This window comes from Pteropus alecto, unplaced genomic scaffold (genome assembly GCF_000325575.1).
Source record: "Pteropus alecto unplaced genomic scaffold, ASM32557v1 scaffold35, whole genome shotgun sequence".
NCBI lineage: Eukaryota > Metazoa > Chordata > Mammalia > Chiroptera > Pteropodidae > Pteropus > Pteropus alecto.
Genome location: NW_006437828.1, coordinates 8,088,456 through 8,104,204, shown reverse-complemented (window position 1 = coordinate 8,104,204; position 15,749 = coordinate 8,088,456). Strand labels below are relative to the sequence as shown.

The window sequence follows — 15,749 nt, the reverse complement described above, 5'->3', positions numbered from 1 at the left end:
CTCTTCCCATTTAGAGATTTTCAGCTTAATTTCTTTTTTGTCTTTTTTTGTCTGCTTCTGACATTTTCTCTGCCTGCTATTTTGTTAGAATTTATGTGGCAATTTTTTCCCCCATCACTTAACTTTAGCCTCTCTGTGTCACTTGGCTTAAATTAGATTTCTAGGGACAAGATAAAAATGGCTGGTTTTTCTTTTACCCCATTTTGCAATCTCTTTTAATAGGTAAACTTTATATAGTCTGATTTATTGTATTTGCACGTGTTCTTGCTACATAATTCACTTTTTAATCACGTTTTCTTGTTTCCTGCTCTTTATTTCGTGACTCCTTAAACTTTTTCCATTTCATTTATTTTCTTCTCTCTTCTCTCTCTCCTCTCCTTCCCATGATATTAAATTTCACTGATTTTTTTTTTTTTTTCATTTTGTCTGACCTTGGGTTGGCCTACTTAATCTCAAAATATGTGTCTCACTACAGCTCAGGTCAATTTCCGTTTCCCTTTTACAGTTCATCCTCTACGTTGTCTCTTTTCTCCACTTCTGCGATAGGTAGTAAATAGATTTTGGAAATTCTAGATCTGTTCTCTATATCTCTTAATCGTTTTTGTTCTGCTTCCTGTCTCTTTGGCCTTTTTCATTGCATTCTGGGAGAAACATGTAGATCCTCCTGCTTACTAAATTATTTTGTAAGTTTTTATTCTGTTTATTTGGCACATGTATTGAATTTCTTCATTTACCAAGGTGGCCGATTTGCTTTTTCATAGCAACATTCTGCTTTATAAGTGTAATATTCTTACCGATTTCTTCACTGATGACAATTATACGAACATTAACATCTTCCATTTACTGTTTTAACAGTAGTTTTTCCTTTCCATTTTTAAGTTTTATCTCCCATGGTCTTCTTTCCCAATTGTTTGGTGATTCTTGGTTATCGTGTCATGTTTCTTTGGGGATGCTGCTAAGTCGGGACACAAGAGCTCTTCTGATAGAAAACCTCTTATTCTCATGTAGTCAGTGAGTACCCGGGACATTGTCCTGCTTCTGTGATCTCAGTTGCCCCTCCTCCATTCACTGTTTACCCTGTGGGCCATGTCAGTGCTGCCTAGGAGTCATACCAGTGTGGAGGTAAAGAGCCCACTGCCTCTCAATGCAGTTCTCCATCTTAATCACCGCCTCAGTCTTCCCTGCTGGAGCTCCGTCGGAAGCACCGCTACCTCATCAGTTTTCCTGGTACATTTGTTTCTCCGTACACTTTATTCACTCTCCTTTCTACCTTTTAGGAATTAAAAAAGTTTCTTCCAATAGGCTGATCGCACTTACTGATTTTTGCACGGTTATTGATTTGACATAGTCATTTGGAAAGTGAAGACAGACCAAAAAATAAAAACAAAATATTTTAATTATTGGGAGACAGAGAAAATTATTATAGAACACCTAACAAATTATGGCGAGAGTACTTTGTGAAGAACGCACGCAAAGCTGTTCTCTTGAGACCTTGTACTCGGCAAGATCATAACTTTAAATCCAATCAGTACTAAAAAAAAAGAAATGAATTAAGGACCCCATTCAAGAATTTAGAACAGGAACAATAAATGGATACTGAAGGAAGTAATTAAGATAAGAACAGAAATTAATAACAAACTTCAAGAAACAGCTGTTATAAACATCTGACAGCTTGTTCTTTGATAAGGTCAACAAAATGAGCAAATCTTGGCAAGTCTGATCAATAAGAGATTAGTAAAGATGCAAATATACAACATTAGAAATGAGAGACTAGAACTATAGATTTAGAAAAGATTAAGTTTATATTACTATAGATATACTGTGTTAATAATTGAATATGTAGATTAAGTGATTTTATAGAAAAATATAGTTCTCTAAAATAACTCAAAGAATTAAAATACATAAAGACAAATGAAAATGCAAGTGATTTCTAAAGTTTTCTGAGAATTACTTCCCCCTAACAAGCTAAACTGGGATGATTTTATAAGCAAGTTAATTGGAATTTACAAGGAACAGATTTTTTTCCTGTACTTTACAAATTGTTTCATAGTAAGGAAAAAGATACATTAATGTAGAATTTATATTATTTAACTACCATTCCCACGATGTCACAAACTGATAAAGAGAGCGCGTGCACACACACACACAGAAACTTACAGAGATCAACATCTGAAAGGAAATTTCTAGTTAATGGGGGTTTTCTCTTAAATAATTTATCGTGGTCACGTAAGATTTATTTTAGGAATGCAAAGATCACTAGCCATATGTTATAACTTTTTATATCTTGTAACTGCAATAGGATAAGTCATGAAAGAAAAAGCATTTGAACGCATCTTTAGTTGTAAAACAAAGTGTATGTTTTACCTCTACTATCAATTAAAAATAACTATAGTGAATGTGATATAAAAATTTTTCTTAGCGTTCATGTTGCCTTCCAAACCAATAACCAATAGCACAGTCAGTGGTGAACCACTACAGTAGGGCACAACATAAGGATACCCACCACCCTACCATCAAGCAGTATTATTCTGAAAATTCTAATCTAGTGCCTCTCAAAGGTATTTCATGAGGAATTCATTCCAGTTAAAAAAAAATCTCTTACTATAACATGGAATTGTTTTAGCCACTCGCTAAGACAAAAATTAAAAAGGAGCATTTTTAATGACTGGAAACAAGTAGTTATTTATGGATGAGAGCAAGTTGCCTGTGCAATCCAAGAGAATTAACTGAAAAATGATTAGAACAAATAGAGTGAAATAAGTGAGAGTTAGTTATAAAACGTGTGTACAAAAATCAACTTTTCACATAGCAGCAAAATTAATTAGAAAATATGAGATTAAAAGATCTCACCAAAAATGTACTTGAAGAATATTGGTGCCTGTGGCTCACTCTACTATAGGAAAAATCTTGGTTTTCCACATAAAAACTGAACCAAAAAATAAAAACAAAATATTTTAATTATTGGGAGACAGAGAAAATTATTATAGAACACCTAACAAATTATGGCGAGAGTACTTTGTGAAGAACGCACGCAAAGCTGTTCTCTTGAGACCTTGTACTCGGCAAGATCATAACTTTAAATCCAATCAGTACTAAAAAAAAAGAAATGAATTAAGGACCCCATTCAAGAATTTAGAACAGGAACAATAAATGGATACTGAAGGAAGTAATTAAGATAAGAACAGAAATTAATAACAAACTTCAAGAAACAGCTGTTATAAACATCTGACAGCTTGTTCTTTGATAAGGTCAACAAAATGAGCAAATCTTGGCAAGTCTGATCAATAAGAGATTAGTAAAGATGCAAATATACAACATTAGAAATGAGAGACTAGAACTATAGATTTAGAAAAGATTAAGTTTATATTACTATAGATATACTGTGTTAATAATTGAATATGTAGATTAAGTGATTTTATAGAAAAATATAGTTCTCTAAAATAACTCAAAGAATTAAAATACATAAAGACAAATGAAAATGCAAGTGATTTCTAAAGTTTTCTGAGAATTACTTCCCCCTAACAAGCTAAACTGGGATGATTTTATAAGCAAGTTAATTGGAATTTACAAGGAACAGATTTTTTTCCTGTACTTTACAAATTGTTTCATAGTAAGGAAAAAGATACATTAATGTAGAATTTATATTATTTAACTACCATTCCCACGATGTCACAAACTGATAAAGAGAGCGCGTGCACACACACACACAGAAACTTACAGAGATCAACATCTGAAAGGAAATTTCTAGTTAATGGGGGTTTTCTCTTAAATAATTTATCGTGGTCACGTAAGATTTATTTTAGGAATGCAAAGATCACTAGCCATATGTTATAACTTTTTATATCTTGTAACTGCAATAGGATAAGTCATGAAAGAAAAAGCATTTGAACGCATCTTTAGTTGTAAAACAAAGTGTATGTTTTACCTCTACTATCAATTAAAAATAACTATAGTGAATGTGATATAAAAATTTTTCTTAGCGTTCATGTTGCCTTCCAAACCAATAACCAATAGCACAGTCAGTGGTGAACCACTACAGTAGGGCACAACATAAGGATACCCACCACCCTACCATCAAGCAGTATTATTCTGAAAATTCTAATCTAGTGCCTCTCAAAGGTATTTCATGAGGAATTCATTCCAGTTAAAAAAAAAATCTCTTACTATAACATGGAATTGTTTTAGCCACTCGCTAAGACAAAAATTAAAAAGGAGCATTTTTAATGACTGGAAACAAGTAGTTATTTATGGATGAGAGCAAGTTGCCTGTGCAATCCAAGAGAATTAACTGAAAAATGATTAGAACAAATAGAGTGAAATAAGTGAGAGTTAGTTATAAAACGTGTGTACAAAAATCAACTTTTCACATAGCAGCAAAATTAATTAGAAAATATGAGATTAAAAGATCTCACCAATAAGTGGCTATGTAAAAAATTGCTGAATTCCTAAAAAGAATTTAAAAAAAAAAACCTTAAACCATCCTGTGATCCATAAGTGTCGATTTGAATAACGTAGAGATGGATGACACACCTGAGTTGAGTGGTAAAATTCAATATTGTAATAACTACAGTTCTATCCAAATTAATTCATGAGTTTAATGCAATTCTAATGAAAATTTCAACGTAATTTGAGGTAGTTTGAAAAACTCCACATTTCAACCGAGAGGATAATCATGAAATTAAACAAGAGGCTTTAGAAAATATGGATAATAATTTGTGTGTTTGCTGGGGCGAAGAGAACTTAAACGATTAGTTATCAAAAAATACTTCAATCTCTCTCGTATTGCTGCTGGTGAGAGATGAACTAAAGAACTCTGGCAAAAAACTAATTCTGATGAGTTTCCTAAAAGAAAAAGTATTAGAGCTCAAAGATGTATGCTCAGTCTGAAGAAATAACCAGGAATGCACACAAGATAGGGGTATGTACGAGATTGTTTATTTTTAAAATAATATTAATGGAAAGTTTGAAACGATTTGGTCAGCAATAAAGGATTTGAAGATTTTCGAGTTTGGAATATTGTACAGGAATGACTGCCATGTTTGGATGACATGGGAATATGCTCGCCCATGCGAAGATGCAAAGCTAAAGATTATAAATAGTCTGGGCAAGTTTTGAAACCTACCTCTTCTTGTACTTTGTGCACAGTATTTCATCTCTATACGCCTCGTCTGCTCTGTGTGATAGTGATGCTATTCACCTCATGGCTCCGCCTCTAGGGTTACATGAGAGAAAGCAGAAGGAGGGGGTATCCTCATGCCAGGCACGTGTTAGGCCTGGAAATGTGACCTGAAGTGATGATAAGACATTATAGTCTACGTGTATAAATCAAGAAATGAGGGAAATATACCGACATGTTAAAGGAGCTTATCTGTGGGTGGAGAGTTTTTATTATGTTTTCTTCTATAGTTTCTATGCTTTATATACTTTCCACAATGAATGACTTAGATGAGGAAAAACATGTTTTCTAAAAGGAGAAAGTCGATAAGGAAATATTTCTGGGTGGTATACAGAGATCTGTGTGATTCGGTGGTTATTGTGGCTGGAAGTTTGTTACCCTGTGTATTAAAATAACAGAACTAATAACAGGAGAGGGAAGTACACATCATTGATGCTATTTTGGACTCCCCTACTTTACCCATTAGTATTTACTTCCTCGGATTTGGTCAGTCTTCTCAATTTTGGGGGGTAGCTTCTACTTTTTCTCATAGCCAAGGCCTTTTTTGTCCTTACTGTGGGGAACCCTGGAACCAGGACTTCTCTAGACTATCACCCCTCCCTCCAAAACTCTCCTGTCTTAAAAAAAAACATTAAAAAGAAGGGGTTCTTTAACTCTCATGGCATTAATGCTTCTGCTTCCACTGTCCTCTTCCGCTCGTTGAGTTGAGAGGACGTGTTCTCCTGGGAGGAGTTCGTCCTGCCCCGTGATGGCACTTGAACGCTAACATAAAGTGGTCACGCTGAACCACGTCGGGACACGCCCCACTGGGATTCAGACATCATTTTAAAATGAGTCTACCCTCGTCTTCTGATATTCCAACACCGCCCTGCTTCGGAGCGCGGCTTTTACTGCAGCCTCATCCAGTTTCTCAGGCATCCAGCCTTGGACACATCTGTCTGTTGTATAGTTGACCTTTCGGTAAATGAGACCACAGAAGTGATTTCTACAACCTCCAGCAGGAAGCAGTGACCCTTTGCTTCCAGCGGCAGCTTGGGCCCCCCCAGCACTGTCTCTTGGTCTCCACCTGCAGCTGCCCAGCAGAGCAGCCCCTACCCCCGGGGAGAGCGGCCCTCTCAGAGCCCCTACGGCCGGTGGCACCTTTGCAGCGTTGACCTCATTTACCATACACCACTTGGCCAATGTTTAGGGAAGTTCTGCTCTTGGCATCTCCCAGATGACCTGGTGACCACATTACTTAAGCACGCCCTCTGCATGGAGTTCTGTCTGAATGCAAGTTGTGCGGAGCAGAGAGAAGACACAGCCTACTTTTTCTGGAAGCCTTCGAGGACGCACTTGAAATATTAAACACCGAGAAACATTTCATCCTTTTTTCTCTTGCTTGTATTCCTTCCTTCCTATTCCCACTTCATACGTGGTGCTTGAAATTGTGTCAGCCACGCATTTCCTTCTGCTGTGTATCACGGTTGTTTCTGGGTCTGTCTGCCTCATTCGACCGTGATTTCCTTCAGGGCGGAGCCGTGTCTGTGCGCATCTGTACCTTTAGCTTGAATCCAAGAGCCGTGTCTGTGCGCATCTGTACCTTTAGCTTGATTCCAGGTGTCTGCACAATGATTGGTGCTTAACACATATGTGTTGAGTGAGAAAGAACTTAACGGTGTCTTAGATACTTGCGTCACGTCCCTCCTGCTTAGACTATTTTGATTTTCTTAATGTCTAAAGCTCAGTCTTGGAACAGAGATGACTTATTTTGTATCCATCCACCTAGGCAGTGCGCTTCTGTGTGCGAACCCAGCAAATGAACCAAGATATGCTTAGAAGGCGTCTGGATGCCTCCTCAGTGGCTGTCAGTTCAGCAGTTCAAATTAATTATCTTTCGTGATACTGAAGGAACACCAGCTTCTCCCTAGTAAATATGTTTGGCTAGTTATAGAATAATAACCCTGAGCGCAGAGCCTCCCCTTCTGCCATCTGGAGCGCTGTTCTCGCGTGGCGAGGCCTCATTGGCTTCCCACCCCCAGGTTTCGCTGATCTGGGTTTTCTCCTGATCTTTGCCTTTGGAGTGGGATGCTGCATATTTCTCTCTTCCCATCCTCTTTTTTCCTCCCTGACAGTTCTTGGCATCATAATGAAGTCTTTCGCTCTTTTATGTTTTCAAGTATTAAAAACTTTTTTCTTTCAACAAAAGAAAGCGTAAGGAAATGGAAATGGTCTCCCACACAGAAATAGTATGAGGAAGTAATATATTCATTCATATGGTTCAAAAGTTAAAATACTAAATATGTGTTTAGACTTCCTACCCTGCCCATCTACCCTCCACGTGTGTCTCCCCAGTAGTAATTACAGTTCATTTTTTAGTGTGTGTTTTTCCTTAAAAATGCTTTAAACGTGATGTACACCAGCCTGTAAAAATTGAAATGGATGTAAGTGTATTTTTTCTGTCTACATGGAGCAGTCCTAGGAACACTGCCCTGGACCTGTTATCATTTAATGTATCTTAAGAGCTGTCCCCATTGCCACCTCTCCCCTCCCGCACCTGCCTCATTCTCTGTGACTGTCGCATAGTATTCCACTGTGCAGATGCTCTAAGTCATCACGCCAGTTCCTTATTAATGAGCGTTATGCCTTTCTCTTGAACTTTTACCGTTTCCGTAATATGACTGTGACTGTCATTTAAACATCTTTGAACACTTGTGCAAAAGATGTCTACTTTTTACATGTTGAGCTTATTGTTAACTCGTCCTCCAAAAACTAAATTAATCTTCACTAACTTAGACACTCCCCCAAAGTGCTTGAATGTACCTGATGGTCTGTCAGACTTTTCTACTTTTTGTCCATAGGCTAGGGGGAAATTTTTTTATCTCATTGTTTCCATTTATATTTCTTTGATTGTGTGTGAAGATGGTGGCCATTTTGAATTTATAGGTAATACGTAGTTTATCTGTGAACCGCGTCTTATTATCCTTTGGCTGTTTTTCTGTCTGGTGGTGGTTTTTCTCTTATTGGTTTACATGAAGTCTTCAGACCCTCCTCAGGCCTTCCTTGAGACTCTATCTAAAATAGTAACTGAGCCTCATATCAGCATGTTTAATCCTCTGCATAGCATGACCATTGAATGTTTCTTTCACTAATTTGTGATTTCCTTTATTCTACGATATAAACTCTGAAGGAGCAAGGATATGATCTGTCTTATTCACTAATGTATCTCCATCACATAATTCCAAGCCTTTATTCATAATGAGCACTAAGGTTATTTTGAATGAATGGATGAATGAATGAATGAATCAGCCTATATGTGGCATAACAATTTAATTATTTTAATTTGTTTATGATATTCTTTTCCCACTGGAAGCTTTGGATTTTTATTCAGTCAAATTTATCAGTCTTTTTTCTTTCTGCCTTTCGCTGCCTTTGAAATGAAATTTAAAACTCAGTCTGCCTCAATGTAGGTAGTTCAGTATTAGAGAAATCCTGGTACCTAGTTCTTTGGTTTAATACTATAAACGTAGTAACTGAGTTTGGAGGTTAAGCTGCCTCTTCCAAGAGGGTAATCAGAATGTCAGAAGCTAGAGATTCAGTTGCAGTAACGTGATCTCCTATTTGAAGGAAAGTATTTCCTCCTGGGAGTTCAAAGTTCTATTAATATTAGAAGTAACGAGTCAATAACAGGTTGAGTGATTATTCTCCAGGCTGGAGAATCTTTCGCTAATGGAATTGCACTACAGAATTGAATCCAGTGTTTATTTGTAAGTGGCTATGAGTTTATTAGGAAAGAAATGCTAGAGAAATGGCTAAGCAATAGTATTGTGTGACATTCCTTAAGGGACTAATTTGATTTGTTTTTCTTTGTTAAGACACAGGTAAATTTGACTCACATTGTGTTTCTCTCTGCACACGTTGTGCCTCTTGGTCTGATATCTCGAACCTGATTTTTAATCTCACAATTTAGGCACAATTATTTTTGCTACCTAGCTATATAAGAAAATAATCGTGCATGGAAATGGTACTTAAGTAAAAGTTTCAAAAATGAAATATTGCGCCAACAAAGTTAACTATGTCATTGATTTAGGTGTCTTCTGTATAACCAGGTTAACTTAAAACCATATTTTAAAACTTATTGTTCCTAGAGTGAATTACTGGAATTGAAGCGCCAGCAGCAGGAGGAAGAAAGAACCAAAACCCAGCAGGCTGAACACAGGAGGTAGAAATGGCTGATAAAAATAAGCATGCTTGGTTAAGACAATGAAATTGCCTATGAAGTCTTTGCAATGTTTTAAGAAAACACTATAGTAATATTGAATACAGTCTTAGGACCTATATTACCTTTTAGATTCTTTTATTATTAAGGTATAATAATACCTAAGAGGATGACAACTGCTACACACACATGTATATACACATACAATAGCCAATTTTTCTGGATAGGTGGCATAAATTTACACTAGAAACCGAATCATGCCCACGAGCTATGTGTTTCTTTAAGTGATACCGAGTTTGCCTCCCATGGAAAGAAGCACCTTCATCCTTTGAGATGGTGTTTGCCATCTGTAGACTACTGCAGAATAATTGGATTTGTGTAGGTGGTGGGATGCGCATACTTGAATACAAAAGCTCAGACAAAAACTGCCATAAAGTCGTTTCATATTGACTAACACATTAGGGGGAAAAAATATATTAAAATAGAACCATTAAAGACTTTTTAATAATGTAAGTACTCGCTATCCTATTCCTAATAGCAGACATTGAGTACCCAGTAAAATATCATGTCGATGGCGGGACAGTGCTAATAGCCACCGTATCTGTCATTATTAGGTTAGGACTTTCCTGAGGGGCACTTGGGTCATTTGAGTTTATTGCGGTGTGCTCGAGTGTCTCAGGAGAATAATATAACGTAAAGTCTCTCCTGATTTAAAGGGGCAAATTCTTCTTTTGAAACCGAGTGGCTTCTTTTATGTGTTTAACCTTCCCACTGTCATTAACGTGTTTTTTAAAATTCTGGTGCTTTCGTTGTGTACATGAGACTTTAAAAGGTGCAAATGGAAGCTCCCATTCTGCTGGAGCCCCGAGCTGTGGATGGGAGCTCATATTCTTTTGACTATATTGCACGGCTTCCATAGCCCCATCAAAATAGTGTAAAAATGTCAAATGTGAATTCGTGCGTTCTTCTCTGGTCATAAGGAAATATCGAAACTCTGATATACTGGTGAGACTATTTTGTTGGGTGAGGGGACACCATTACTGCTATCTGTGTTTTGTAAAATAAGCCATAATTAATTTAGTTTTTTATTGCTTTTTTTCCCTCATTTTCTTTTTAAAGGTCTTTATTAAAAGTAAATAAATAAATAAACCCGACATTATACCTATATACCACCAGTGGTTCGTACTAGCCAGTTACTTTTCTGGATTTCTGAGGATTGTAAGCTTTACGCATCTTAAAGATAATGATATATCACATTAACAGGCCCCAGTGCTAAGAAATTGATCTTCAATAGGCACCCAATACAAATACAAATTATTCGATTACAGGCAGAAAGGATTACTTTTTTGTTCTAGGAACCTTGAGCCTCATTCTTTAGGTTTGTTTCCATACTGCTGAATACCTAAATATCGGTGGGGCTATTTATTTTCTAGACTATATTTTATCTTTGTATCGATTTTAGTTAAATGTAGATCCAAATATACATATAATCCGTGGCGAAATCTCTCTGGATAATAATTTAGTAATCAGTTTTGAAAGAACTGATCAAGTCTTTAAACACATTTTTTTAATATTCTAAATCAGTTCCTAAAAAGTTTATGTTTATATTGCAGTTAGAGTTTATAGTGAGCTTTCTCATGCTATTATATGAAAATATGCATTCAGTAACCTCTTAATGAATAAAATAGCTTTGTCTACTCCTGCTGAGGGCAACAACACAAGCTGTGTGGTCGGTGTGTCGGGGACAAAAGTTAACTTTTCTCCTTAAGGGACATTAATTTCATTGGAGTCAAAAAGACAATGTGCTTTCTATTGTTTAGAAATTCACACAGCTGAAAACTCATCTCAAAACTCAACTCTGAGTTTTACAGTAGAAAGCTTGTGGGATTCCCAACGTTTTCAATGAATCCTATATGACTGAGCTTGGTGCGCCTGCACCTGACCCAGTGTAACTTAGTAAGAAAAGAAAGTTGAAACTCCAGAGATGAGAAATAGACCTTGGAGGTCAAGGGCTTGAACGGATCTAGACTGCAGGCTGAAAACTGGAATGAACCGAATTGATTTATTGAAACGTGAACCATTCTTGAATAATAGTTTTTATCCAAATTAACCTTGAGGGGAAAAAAAATCCAGAGCATTGGTTTGACAGCAATGAAATATATGTGCTTTCTAATACTAGTACACCAAAATATAAATGTACTTTTTTCTCCCTTCTTTTTGAATTCTTGATAGGAATTGAGAAAAACAATCTCTCTTGCCACCCATGATCTCTGTTTGCCCCACTCTGCTGTCCTCCTAGTAACTGATGATAAAGAGTGAATCGCATCACCCCATGTACACAAGTCATCAGTTTGAGTGAATTCACAGCAGAGGGCAATGAGCAGTTTTACAGTCTGCACTCAACACTGTCGGTGGTTTCATGAAGCGGCTGCAGTCACAGAAGCAGGCAGAGGAGGGGCCCATGCTTCTGGATTATTCATTTATTCATTCATTCATTCATTCATCTTTTACTTATCAGAGCACACTCTGCGAAGGCTTTGTTCCAGGCGCTGAGAGTAGGTGTAAACAAGGCAGAGAAATCCCAGACTATGTGGAAATTACAACCTGGAGGAAAGAAATAGAAATTAACAATTTAACGGCAAGATTATTTCAGACAGTGATACGTACCGTAAGGACCACATCGCGGGATAATGTTAAGAGAGAGATTGGAGGCGATAATTTTTTAAAGAAGAGCTGACATCACAGGATCATAGCCAGGGGGGACAAAAACATATGGATGTCCTCTATTATCAGGCATAGGAACAAATGCAGGGGCTCTACAGTGAGAATGAGCTTGGACTTTTTGAGTTCCAGATGATTGGGTTTTAGATGGTGAGGAAGAGAATAATACAAAATAAGGTAGGAAAGGTGGCGGGAGCCAGAAAATAGATTTCAGAAGCCAGCGATTTTACTCTAAGACTAATGAGAAGTCATGGGAGGGTTCTGAGCAGTAGGAAGGCAGGACCCCTTTATGAGTAAGTCAGCTGGTTGCGTGGAGAATGGATCATGGAGAGCGGGAGTGGAAGCAGAAGCGAGGTGAGGAAGCATGATTTGGACCAGAGCGGTGGCCATGGAAAGGAATGGCTGAATTCAGGAGGTCTTCAGTGGGTGGAGCCCGGACTTCCAGTGATCGGAAGCGAGGCAGCATGGGGCACGTTGAGGGAAAGTCCATTTTTGTCACCGACCGAAAGACTGGATAAACAGCCCAGAATACCACTGGTCATGTTGTTTATGAGGGAGCGGGGTCAGCTTTCTCTTCCTTAATAAGCAGATCTCCAGCTAAGTAAGGTACCGTTCAATTTGCATGCAGAGAGGTCCTGTAAAGGTGACTCAAACTAAGCTCTGCAGCGAACCAGGCTGACCAGAATATGGCGCTCAGATGATTTTATGGTGAGGGGGAAAAAAGAGTTTTCTAATAATGAAGATGGAACAAGGTCTGATGGGATTTGAAGTTGCTGAGAAAACAGCAACCCATGAGCTAGAGATCCAACTGTGTCAACATGCAGTTGGCATTTTAGCCAGCACTGAGCAAGCACAGACCAGCCAAAACAAAAACCACCAGCTTCTGACTTTGCCACCAAGCAGTCATCATCCTCAAAGTCCACAAATCTCCCACAGTCACTGACTTACAGCCACCTGCCATGACCACAATCTGCCAGTCTCCATCACCGAAAGGGGGCTGATATGACTGGGTCCCGCTCACCCTTCCCCGGTGAACGCGTGCTGAGTTGCTGCTCCGCACCAGGCACCGCGTTTCTGCCAAGAAGCTCACGGTCTTAATGGCTTTGTTCTTCAGTAGCTCGATGGCACCGGAGGGCACCGTTCCAACGCTGTTTCTCCAGCCTTCACGTCCCTCACTCTACTCGGCCATACCAAGGCAGCTCAGAGCATGCTGCGGCCTGGAATTTACTTTTTTAAATTAAAAAATTTTCGTTTAAAATTTTTCATTCCTTAGCGGGACGGGCATGTCCAAGTCCATGAAACAAATATTTAGACTCCTGAATTATAGAGTGAACATCCAGGTAGCCAGCTCCAGAAACAGAAGATAACCATGACCCTACACTTCAGCCTCATTCCGACCATAATGACAATCACTTTCTGTCCTTCTTTTGTGGTCTTACCTCCTACGTGTTAAACTTAATTTCCGAGATGGGTTGCTGCAAGTATGACCGAGCATCAGGGAAAGGCGTACCCATTCCGTCTGAAAATTCGGGCCTCCCTCTTCCACTATTCCGCTTTCCCCATACGTTCTTCCCACCTTCTTTTTTTCACTTGCGGGATTTACTTAACATGACTGGCACGTGGGAGCGACATCTCCCTGGCAACGTCGGTGCCTCAGAGCAATTTTTGGTTTCTCTTCACATTTCCGTTCTCGCAGAAGCTTCTCTCTTTCCTCCACCCCTGGGGTTCGTGGCTGACATGGGCTTCAGGGATGGGTGGGATGGGTGAGGAAATCTGTGAAGTTAAGAACTGGCCCGCCCCCACTCCGACCTGAGCCAGAACGGGCACCAGCTCCAGCCAAGGGCTGTTAACAGCATGTCAGAGTTAATGTGAAAAGAAATGTTGGTAGGTTTCTTCTAAGCCGAAGGGAGGAGGCGATCCCCATGGTCAGCCGGACGGCACGTTGGGTCCTCAGAACCCTCTCAGCCCGACAGCAAGCTTTGCACTGACGCGCATCTTTCATTGTTTTAAAGGGTCAATAATGCTTTTCTGGACCGACTCCAAGGCAGAAGTGACCCAGGTGGCCTGGAATACTTCAGAGGCAATTGGAACCTGAATGGTGGTAGAGGCTGGGTGAGTTTTTCCCTTTTCCCTTAAAAAAAAAAGAAAAGAAAAAATTCTTTCAAAGTTGAAGAATAAAACCAATGAGAATTTTAAAAAATATGTCATGGCCTTGTCCCAAATATTTTTTTGGTGTGCTGTTCAGCTGTGCGATGGGCAGTCAGCCAGGGTGATTACTGTAAATTCCACAATAGCTTCTGAGAGAGGGAGAAAGTCCTCATTTCGGCTCAGCCAGTCGCAATAAAAAATGACACCTGCCCTGTGACTGCCTGGACTGTAAGGCTTTTTATCACCCCTGGCCCAGGCTTACAACAAAAACAAGTGAATTTTTTTTTCTTTCAGGAAGATTGTAAGTGAAATATGGTTATAAAAATAGTAAGCATTCTCCGGTAATACATCTTTTCAGCGAAGCTAGCATTTCAAAGAAACCAGTATTTAATTTTTCACTGCAAAATGATTTTTTAAAAAACCCTACAGCAAAAGGCACTTTTTAAAAATGAAACGTCCTTACAGATTTTTGTGAAGAAAACCTTGCAACTTGTAATATGCGTTTAATGCGTTTTTATGCACCATATATTACTGAATCAGCACCAAATCTTTGGCATGTGTATGATTGTGGGGTTTGCAATGTGTACAAAATCAAAACTAACTACAGTAGGCTTTACAACTTAACTATAAGCCCAAGTGCATATGTATCTATTCAAAAAAAAAAATGGAGCAGATAGCAATCTTTAAATTGGTAAAATACAGCAAAATAACCAAGTGCTTGTTGACCTGGAAACTCTAAGAAAAGAGCACTTTTTAATGAACACTTGATAAACAAAAGATCATTTTCGAGGAGACAATCTGTTAGAAATCTTACATACATGTTTCCTTAAAATGCATCCAGTAGTTAAAATTCATAGATAGATTTCACAAATGTATACATATCGAAGATAACTGAATGTAAGCAAATTTGCAGAGAATGCATAGCGGTCGTGTCTGTACATCCATCATTTATGGTCACGTGTATTACTACGGCATTCAGAAAAGAGACAACACGAGAGAGAGAAAAGAGTCTAAATACAGTGTTTTGGCATCGCGTGTTAAAATTTACAAATTATATGAGTTTAAGACATTGTCCAAGTTCATGCAATTTTTAAGTCGTAAAATGCAATTGAAACTCAGATTTTGGACAGGACTGGAAACACACTGCACGTTTTCTCCTCCGCTTAACCACTCCCCAGGTGTAGAGCATACCTGGGATTGAGGGGGAGATGATGGGCGAGAGCAAATGAACATCACACGGGCTGCTGCTGAGGGAGTGAGGACGAGGAGATCTGGCTCACCAGTGGCCGTTGGTAGGCCTGACGTCAGTGAGCGAAGAAATCTTCATTAGGTTCCTCACAGATTGAAAAGGGAAAAGCATTGTTTCCTTGTGGTGTGAGGGAGGATGACTGACGTGTCCTTAGTGGGACAGGCATCTCCAAGTCCAAGGTGCTTCCTGGCTCTTCCCTTACTTGAAAGAAGTATGACCGAAAGGTGAGAACTTCTGGCTCCCACTTCTACCTCCAC

General features: G+C 38.7%; 1 protein-coding gene across 3 annotated transcripts in view; it reads left to right on the top strand.

Annotated features, from left to right (window-relative positions):
• The window catches only part of EPSTI1 (epithelial stromal interaction 1), a 73,752-nt gene that overhangs the window by 52,765 nt on the left and 5,238 nt on the right, over positions 1–15,749 (top strand). For all 3 annotated transcript variants that reach the window (XM_006914983.3, XM_025049010.1, XM_025049011.1), the window contains 2 exons: positions 9,304–9,377; positions 14,108–14,207. In XM_006914983.3, coding sequence (XP_006915045.2) covers positions 9,304–9,377; positions 14,108–14,207 — 174 coding nt within the window. The remainder of the gene's footprint in view (positions 1–9,303; positions 9,378–14,107; positions 14,208–15,749) is intronic.